A 10,325-nucleotide genomic window follows, 5' to 3' on the forward strand; every position below is an offset into this window, starting at 1 on the left:
ATGCAGACTGCATTACAGCCTGCATGGAGAACATGCCCAGCCTCCCATTCTCTGGCTGAGCGTCAATCCACGGCGCTCAGACCAATCACAACGCTACATTGTAGCATTGTGATTGATGATCGGGAGGCAGGGAGCCGGGAGCATCCTGCTTCCTGCTCTGGAAGCAGGGAAGAGGACCGAGAGAAGACGGAGGCGACGGTGGGCGGCAAAAAGGTAAGTGTGTTTTTTTATTTCATTCCCTCCCCTCAGCCTCCACGACCTCCCCCAACACCTTCAAATACCAGCCGCCACTGTGCATCCGTGTCTAATTTTCCCACGAAAAACTGCTTGGGGAAAGTGCGTTTAGTGACCCCGCCCTTTTCTCAGCCCCACTTGATGATCACCCCAAAATTTTCCAGGAAGGAGCTGAGGTGGATGCGAATTTTTTTCAGATAGTTTTATAATTCGGCAAACGATGCCATACATATTAGCAAAAGAAAAAATCTATTTCTTAGGGAAACATGATCCTGACTAAAGCTACCCAGTGGCAATCACCACTGGGAGATAGATAGATAGATAGATAGATAGATAGATAGATAGATAGAGAGAGAGAGAGAGAGATAGATAGATAGATAGATAGATAGATAGATAGATAGATAGATAGATAGATAGATAGATAGATAGATAGATAGATAGATAGATAGATAGATAGATAGATAGATAGATAGATAGATAGATAGATAGATAGATCGATCGATAGATCGATAAATAGATAGCATCACACATTTATTAATAAAGCTCAAATGTGTTTATTAACACAATATTGCACAATTAAACAAAGCACTTTTTATTGCCTCTCAGATGTCATGTAACAAATAAGTTACACAGGGAACTCTCCCAAGTGCCCTGATATCTCTTCAGTGGTATTTTCCTTGATGCCCAGGCTTTGGCGATTGCATCTAGTTTTCTTTCATGAACCTTCAGTTAAAACAAATACACGTGAAAATAATGCCATGGCATAAACCATATCATGCTCTAAATTAGCTTTGTTGGGGAAGGAGGAGGAGCATCGGTGCTGACTCGAATCTTCACCGCTTTTGAGTCATGCCCCGCCCACAGTCAATAATGTTAATACATTCCATAATACATTCTTCACCTGTCCAATTGTACTAAATATGTTTTGGGCATTCATCTTCGCAGTCGTTTGGAGTCGAGAACTTTAACAGGGCTGGAATAACTGCAGCTCAGAACGTTGTTAGGCTGTGTGGTGCCTGCAGTCAAGAACCCTGGCCGTCGAGACACTGCAGTAATTTGACACATTTAAGAGCTATGGTGAATGCAACCCAGAACGTGCCAGGCTTTGGTGGGTGCATGCAGTCAAGAACCCTGGCTGCTCTTGTGCAGCGAGGATCGAGCCCCGTGACACACCAGGGAAAGCTGCAGTCGTCAACATTCACATTGCTATGGTCACCACAGCTAAAAGAACATTCCTGAGCTGATTCAAGAATATGCTGTTTTATTCAATTTTCATTTGTGCTGAGCGCATGGAGTAGAACAGGCTCTTTTATCCAGGGAGTGACTCTTCAGCAGCCCACGCCTCAATGATTTGGTTTAGTACATTCCCCTCTAACCTTTGACCCCCACCGCACACACATATCCTTTCTGAGGTCTGGAATGTCAGGCACCTGAGCCCTCGAGCTACACAATTCCGTGGCAGGCCAGGCCGCCCCCCTCCCTCCTCCCCTCTCAGCCGGGAGCAGGTACAGAAGGGGGGAGGGGGCTGCGCTCTGCGCCACCACCTCCAAAACAGGGCCCGGGAATTGGATTGGCTCCCTGCGTCAGGGGCGTCGCCCTCTCGCTCCCTCCCTGTGGTATATCCTCCAGGGAGCAGGCAGGTTACCTTAGACTTCAGCACCTGACCCACAGAGAGCGGCTGCAGGCCACACAGAGCGCCAACAGTGCTAAAGGGAGCCCCAGGGCGCGGATTCACGGCCACTCAGTACCGCTCCTGTGATCTTTGGCACTTCCCTCACAGTTCTTAGGCCAGACTGCCTGCATCGTCCCAAGTTCCTGCCAGCCACCTCTTCAGTTCTCTGCCTGCCATCCCCACCTCCCAGAACCTTTTTGGGGGTCCTATTACTCTCCCTCATCCACACCCCCCAGAAGAGGCGCAGGGGTATCACCAAGATGGCGGTGGCCAATTTCCACTACACCACGGGCATCAGCAGAGGTTTCAAAGTGTACATCCTGGAAGGTAAGATGGGAATTTATGAATATGTTGTTTCAGTGACCACAGTAATCGTATGACGCCCCTGGGGTAGTAAAAGATGGGTGTACAGAGGGCCACAGTAAAGGCAGAGCCGGGAATAAATTCAGTCAGCTGTGTTCCAGTTTGGCTAACAAGTGATCAGCTTGAATGGGCCTGCCTGGGGTCCTTTACCGACCGCCACCGCCTGTGCTTCTGTACACTAGTGCATGCGGCCCTGAAGCCATTTAATCGTGAGCAGTGAACCCGAAAATGTCTCCCAGCAGGGCACAATAACAAAGCGCCGATTTAATAATAATACCTTGCGCCTCATAGCAGGCCTTTTCCAATAGCTGAGTAAGCTGGGTGCAAATGTTCATATCTGGTAGACTCGGTTACTCGTGAGGTGCGGGCCGTCTCTCTGGAGAGAGCTGTCTCTCTTTAGACGTATTTATCGGAGGAACAGTCTCATTTTACGATCAAAGCTAAATAATTGCTATACGCGACACTAACTTATGCGTGTGCACTAAAAATGAAGTATATATTCCTCACAATTAGCTATATATGTGAACTGAGGTCTGCATTTTGTGTGCACAGAATGTTGAGGTATATTTACAGATAGATTAGCTATATGTGAGCGCTAAAGTACGGCTGGCGCATTCTCTGTGATCTGCTTCATATGAGAAATGACTTATGTTTCCGATGCTTTTTTATATATGAAGTATAGCGCACAGCAGCCTTGTTATGAACAATAAACATCTATTATTCAGCGCCAAGATACCCTTTGGTGAACGCGCGCTTTACAAATACACCACGTTACAACATGTTATATTATTATGCGATATGCAGTGAGACATGTATATGTTGCCTACGGTATCCTATCTATGTGTGCATTGTGAAATGGTAACTGTGAGTACTGACGTGGGGCGTGTTTGCACCGAGAGCGGCTGTTCGCATGCAGTGATCTTGGGCATACGTTTTCATTGAAATGCGGTATATGGTTCGCAACGATCTGCCCTATGGAAGCCCTGAGATGTGTGCACGCACCTGTGCGTGTGTGCACCGTGACAGGGCGTGCTTGTGAAGTGGGATATGCTATTGGACGTATGTGCACTGACATCTCCTGCATGGGATGTGTGCATGTATTGTGACCTCCGCTTTCGGCGCGGTGTGGTATATCAGTGCACTGACACACGGTGCACGTGTGTGTGTACACTGGCATTGGTTGTTTCAGTGCACTGAGATACGGTAGGCGAGTACCGCGAGATTTGTTCTGTGTGCACACACGAGTGCCCAGATATTTGAGCTTGGAAGGGGGCCGTGCACAGAAAGAATTTGAGAGTCTGTAAGTGCTTGCTTGGTGCGTATCGAGATGCCCGGGTGTGCACAGACACCGAGGCCCGCCCCCAAGTACTGGGAGCAGACCTCGTGTGCACCGAGGAAAATTCAGCCTATAGAAACTATAAGGTCACTCACTGTCGAGGTTTAATAATGTGCCCACGTGCGAGGTGAGTTTACAAGTGCACCGACCCGGGGCTGTGCCTGTCGGGACATCAATCCACCCGATGTCGAGTATATGAACCCCTAGGTAAAGTCATAGCGCCTAGAAGATCTGCAGTATATAGTAATACTGAAGAAACTTATAGATCGGTCTCCAACCTTCTCTGTACTGAGAGCTACTTATGTTCAATGAAACGCATAGGGAGCTACTAAAGATTGTAGAACCCCCGAGGACACCTCTAGTAAACAGGAACCCTGGGAAAACTTCCAGAACACAGGAGCATGGAGGAAACCTCCAGTACATAGTAGCGCTTAGAAAACCTCCAGTACATACAAGAACATTGAGGAATCCACTGAGAAAATCTCCAGTACATAGGCATATTTAGGAAACCTGTAGTACATAGGAACATGGAGGAAACCTGTAGTACATAGGAACACTGAGAATGCATCCGGGATATAGCAGCATTGAAGACACGTCTAGTAGTATGGGTGAGCTCTGAGGTCATCCAATATGCAGAGGCGCATTAAGGAGTTAATCTTTTCAGGATGTGTTGTTGTTAGATGCATGTGTGGGTTCTCTGAGGGTTATGTTCTTCTGTGGCTGAAACTGGGGGGCTGCGCCAGTGTTACTCACCCCTTGTGCGGTTTTGCATCAACAGGGCAGCCGAGCATGAGGGCAGAAGACAGACTCCGCCCAGTCTCGAGCCACAGGATCCCGGTCTATCCAATCAAAAGGAAGCTGAGCCCTGAGCGGTACAGCGCGCCCACCCTCCGCCCGGAGGAGGCGGGGCCTAAGAGGAAGAGGACCCCGCTGCCAATCAGCATGTAAGTAAACTTTGAGTGCTGCCTTGGGGGCTTTCAGGTCCAGGGGCAGCTGAGAGGGAGGGGGGGGGGGGGACTGAGAACCAGTGAGTGGAATAGTCATTGGAGGGATTGAGAGTCACTGGGGGGAAGGGGGGCGGGACTGAGAGGTACTGATGGGAGTCATTGAGCGGTATTGGGAGTCATTGAGCGATACTGGGAGTAATTGAGCGGTATTGGGAGTCATTGAGCGGTATTGGGAGTCATTGATCGGTATTGGGAGTCATTGATTGGTATTGGGAGTCATTGAGCGGTATTGGGAGTCATTGAGCGATACTGGGAGTAATTGAGTGGTATTGGGAGTCATTGAGCGGTATTGGGAGTCATTGATTGGTATTGGGAGTCATTGAGCGGTATTGAGAGCCATTGAGCGGTATTGAGAGCCATTGAGCGGAATTGAGAGTCATTGAGCGGAATTGGGAGTCATTGAGCGGTATTGGGAGTCATTGAGCGGTATTGGGAGTCATTGAGCGGTATTGGGAGTCATTGAGTGTTATTGGGAGTCATTGAGCGGTATTGGGAGTCACTGAGCGGTATTGAGAGCCATTGATCGATATTGGGAGTTATTGAGCGGTATTAGGAGTAATTGAGCAGAACTGAGAGTCATTGAGTAGTACCAAGAGTCATTGGAGGGAAGCTGAGAGTCATTGAGCAGCACTGAGAGGCACTGGGGGCTGAGAGCTATTGAGTTAAGGATTCAAAGCCACTAAGGTGAACCATTGAGTGGGACTGAAAGTCACTAGAGGGGCAGGATCAATGAGGAGCATTCAAGGGGAGCTGAGAGTCAGTGGGCCTGATTCACAGTACTAACTTAAGACAAAATCCTAAACTTACTACTTTTGGTATTCACAGAAGTTAGGATTTTGTCTTAAATTTGTCTTAAGACAGACTTAAAACAGATTTAAGTTAGGATTTTGTCTTAAGTCTGTCTTAAGACAAAATCCTAACTTCTGTAAATACCAAAAGTAGTAAGTTTAGGATTTTGTCTTAAGTTAGTTCTGTGAATCGGGCCCAATGAGAAGGTGTTAATTATTGATTGGCGTCACTGAATCGTGTTTCTCCATTGTCCAATTGCAGCTGTCCCTATGCTGAATAACGAATGATGTGTTTTATTCTCATTTGCAGTGAAAAAACGTCTCAGGTCCTGGAAAGACCAAAGGTGTGTGACCGGGAGAGAATAGCCAAGTTGCCAGAGCGCCTAGAACTGGCGAGCTCCCCATCTGAACGCATTGCCCTGGCACGGGCCCTGCAGCGACTCTTCCCCGCTTCCCTCCGCCTGGCAGCAAGTCAGTCGGCACCACTGCAGCCCCGCTGCCCACGCGACCAGGCCGTAGAGAGGGCGCTAGCCCAGCAGAGGTACCACTGCACGTCCTCGCTGCCCAGCCCGCCCTTGGACGAGCCTTTGGCGTTGATCAAGAAGCCACGGAGTAGCTGCATGCCAGCCGACAGCCAGACGCCCAGTCCAGTGCCCGCTGGCAGACAGACCCCTAGCCCAGGGCCCGCTATCAGAAAGACCCCCAGCCCTGTGCCGACTGTCAGCAAAACACCCAGCCCGGTGCCTGCCTCCATGCTGCAGCAGGTAAGCAGCACTTAATTGACAGCACCATCATAGTTAAGACTTTTCCCTCTCTTTTGGTTCTCTGTCACTTTCTGCCCTCATCTCACTCTGACCCCCTCCATGTGTCCCCTGTCTATGTTTAGTTTTTGACCTTTTGTCTGCCTCAAGTTTCCTCGCTTATATGTTCACTTACTTTGTTGGTTTCCTCCTAAATCACCACTCTGGCTCTCTACACTTTGGTGTCCTTGTTGGGTTGATCTAACAGCAACTTTACTCTGTTCCAGATGCGTCCATCAGTCATCACCTGCGTCTCCAACTGGAACAAACCATCAACCAGTCCCACAAACAACTGCGCCCGCCTAGAAACCCGAAGCCCAGGTAAGAGTCCAGGAACCCTGCAGACCTATCTACTTATTAGTTGAGTGCAAAGAATCTACATTTTTGTAAATGTAGAGGGTAAGGGAGATACAGCCAAGCAAAGCACCAAAGCTCTCTGTATACTCCCATGACAGGTGTGGTCCACCACGCTAGACTCTGAGGATCATTGTAAACCTACATGGTAAGGGTAGGACCAGCGTGCTTAACATGCAGAACTGTGTCCGCAACCAAAGTGTGCTAAATGGCAACCATTATTAGTGAAGTCCTCTGAATATGCCAAAGTGTAGATGGATTGTGGGTGGAAAGAACAGAGACTTGCTATTTGTAATGAATTGTCAATTGCCTAACCCCCTGAAAGCATGATTGTAAATATCTCCCCTTGTGATTTTTTTTCTCAGATGCTGCCTGCTCGCCACACACTTGTGACCCCGTTGTCGAGGAGCACTTCCGTCGTAGCTTGGGGATGCAGTACTGCCCTGCGGACTCCGCCACTGCCCTTTCAGTTGCGGGCAGTGTCGATGACCATTTTTCAAAGGCCCTAGGCTCAAAGTGGCTGCTTATCCGTCAGCCGTCCACCGATTCCGTTGGGGCGTCATCGAGTGGGAGCTCGTCGCCGTCATCTCCCGTCAGCAGGCCGGGGAGCACATCGTAAACACCATCATAGCAGCACTGTGGGACTATGATTGTATTTCTTCCATAGCAGTCTGCTGAAGCCAGCAGACCTGAGATGGGAACGGCATGCCCCAACTATGTCCTCTTTATGGAACTATGGGGAGGTCCTAGACTCAATGTCTCGCTACTGGTCAAACACGGTCAAATATGACCATGGTGGCCGATGTTGGTGATAGAATTGCCGCAAACATTCACTGCCAATAGGTGAAAGACAACCAGGTCGAACGTGAAGGTTGACAAGCAATTAGGGAAGAGAGGGCCTTCTAATGATATGTTATTTTTCCTAATAATGAAATGGGGGGATCAGGAGACTTGCTGAAGACTGGCTTGTGTTTGTTTTCCCTCTAGTGCTCTTATGTATCTCTCCCTCTCTGATGACAAATGACACTTTCAATGTTAAGATCATCTGGTTTGTTAGGAAACAAATACTGTAAAAGAGATTTTTTTAAATAGTTTTTCAGAAGATAATGGAAACAAGGTGTGAGTTGGCCCACCTCAACGATAGTTGTCTGATGTTGTGAGCTTTCTTTAACTAAGGTTCAAAGGATGGATACATTCCTAACAAACTTCCAAACATTTTTGCAATAAGTGTGTCAGATTCTGGACACAAATTAGATTACACTCCCTTTCTAAATTCATAATTTAGATTTTCTGGAATGTGAAGCCCTAATTCTGTAAGATTCTGAGTTCCAATAACATTCAGCCCATTAGCTTTGCCTGGTCAGTTCTACTTTTTCAATCCAGGGTTGATAATTGCCTTGAAGAGAGATATGATGTGGGGGGGGGGGGGGGGAGGGTGATTTGAAAGGAGTTGATAACTCAGATGATTTGGATTTGAAACCATGTACTTGTGTATTTTGGAAATCCAGGCATTTAAATGCCCATTTCTTGAAAAAAAAACACGAATACAATTCTAAATGTGTGCCTGGAATCTGAAACGCTGTTTATCTCCTGTCCTTCAAAATGAACCTGTCAAGGACAACTTAGCTTCAAACTTTTATGCGTTGCACTAGTTGCATCTCAGCCAACAAGTCACCTTTTCATATTTCAGTGGTCAATATAGTGATGAATTATTATAAACTGAATGTGCCAGGATCTACAAAGGTCTGTAATATGGCATACTTATGCATATCAAACACCCATAGTGAAAGAGAAGTTGTCATCCTAGGCATGTCGAAGTAGCAACAAGCAGACCTGAGTAAGACCCATTAGGTAAGGGATCGACCGCCACATTCAACTAAATGTAGCAAATTGCAAAGTAACAGCATTCTTTTTACTTATAAGAACATGATTGACTCTTGTAAGAAAGGAAATCCTTCTTGAAAACTTGGGAAAGTGTCTAGAGACAGAAAAGCTAATTTTCCCAGCCACATTCAACGCTTGTTTATATCGACAACTTGTACGAGATCAATCACTGCCTACCTTTGTAAATAGCCTATTTATTATTTTTTCATTTGTGTAAATTGATAATAATATTGAAAATATTTTTTTAGCATTTTCTCTCACTTCCTGTGGTTGCTGGGTTGGGAGTGGAGGGTCTCTCGTGTTTCTTGGATACAAAGCACTATCAATGTATGTAAATGTTGTGTGTATTTTTCTATGTAATAAACTGAAGGTGGAAATTGAATTCAGATGTTTGGTAGATTTAAAGACATTGTACATGCTGCAAACACATCAATGCAACCATTAAGGGCAAAGGCAAAAGGGGACGGCCTCATGGAACATTAGGGGCATGGAATAGTGCAAATAGGATGTAAGGAGAAAATTAAGCAGGGAGCTGGCTTAAGACTACTTTCCAGACAATCTGCTGTGACGTCACCTTCAGATGCTGTTACCTTAGCAATGCATGACCTAGACCCTGGAGGAGGCATCTCTGCAGTCTCATTGCTCCAACGGTGAGCCTTTACGTGAGGACCACAGAAGGACATTCAAATCTGCACCTCTACGTATCGCACCTCACTCCTTGATTGACAGCTGTCACTCACCTCTAAAAACATCACACATTTGGAAACTAAACTATTTAGCCAGAAGTTAGTATATTAGAACTTAGATAGCAGATATATTGCTCCAATCCCACGGACCCTTCTAGACTCACTCCGACTACCTTTACATAGTTAATGTAACATATTTTGCAAGGAGAACCCTTAGAACATGGGGTTATACTTACAAGAAAATGGTGGCGCGTTGTGAAGCAAGTAATTTTGCGGCACGGAGCTGCATCATTTTCTAAGTAGCGGAATGTGCCACATTTACAACAATACAGCGCATTCCTGTACTCACCCCTATGCAGGCGCAAAAAAGCAGCCTAGCGCAGGCACCCTTGCACCAAGGTGCATGGGTGCCTGCTTTGCAGGGATGATTGTTTTTGTGCAGGAAGGGACACCATCCTGCACAAAACAATCATCAGGGGCGTTCTGCTCCTTAGCACACATAGAAAGAGCAAAAAATGAGGAGAAATAAAAGTAATTATCCTTGTTGCACCACTCTTACACCTCCCCTGGGGAGGCGTACATTTTTGGCCCTGCCTCAGATTTCCACCTCCTTGTAAATCTGAGGCAATGTCAAAAAGTAATGGGTGTTGCAAGGGAACACCCACAGTAATGCCCATTGCACGACCCTGTGCTACAGAAAACTGCGTTGAGGAGGACCATATTTACAAGGCGGCATTAGGCCACACAAAGTGGCTTAGTGGGGCCTTGTAAATATGGAGCAGGGCACAACGCCACTGGAGCGCGCAAAACGTGACGCTTCAGTGGCGCACTGCCCTTCTAAATATGCCCCACGGTGTCCATATGAAAGAGCTGTGGGTTTTACACCATCCGGTATTATTATTTTTGATTGATGTTGTTCACAGAGCAAGGAGGTATCTCGAGATCAAACAAATGTACAGTTTAGGTTAGAACTATATAATATTTTAAATATTAATTAAAACATGATTATGTAAACATGTTAATCTATTCTTGCAGGAGAATGTGCAAAAATCATAAATTCATCAAAACATCGGGTTATTCCAGAATAAAATGATAACATTAAAACACTTTGTAATATAAATACAGGAATGAATAAAACATTAACAGGTTTTTAATATCCTCATTCAGTAGAGCAACACCCCAACAATTTACACCAAATGCT

The 10,325-nt window shown here is 46.4% G+C and overlaps 1 protein-coding gene across 1 annotated transcript; it reads left to right on the plus strand.

Annotated features, from left to right (window-relative positions):
• Positions 1–1,882: 1,882 nt before the first annotated feature.
• On the plus strand, positions 1,883–8,820 carry LOC144785907 (transcription cofactor vestigial-like protein 4). The gene is made up of 6 exons (XM_078664777.1): positions 1,883–2,233; positions 4,384–4,549; positions 5,711–6,164; positions 6,428–6,521; positions 6,920–7,968; positions 8,257–8,820. Exons 1-5 carry the CDS (start codon positions 2,167–2,169, stop codon positions 7,171–7,173), a joined length of 1,035 nt encoding a protein of 344 aa, XP_078520903.1. The 5' UTR covers positions 1,883–2,166; the 3' UTR covers positions 7,174–7,968; positions 8,257–8,820.
• The last annotated feature ends 1,505 nt before the right edge of the window (positions 8,821–10,325 follow it).

This window comes from Lissotriton helveticus, chromosome 10 (assembly GCF_964261635.1).
Source record: "Lissotriton helveticus chromosome 10, aLisHel1.1, whole genome shotgun sequence".
Lineage (NCBI taxonomy): Eukaryota > Metazoa > Chordata > Amphibia > Caudata > Salamandridae > Lissotriton > Lissotriton helveticus.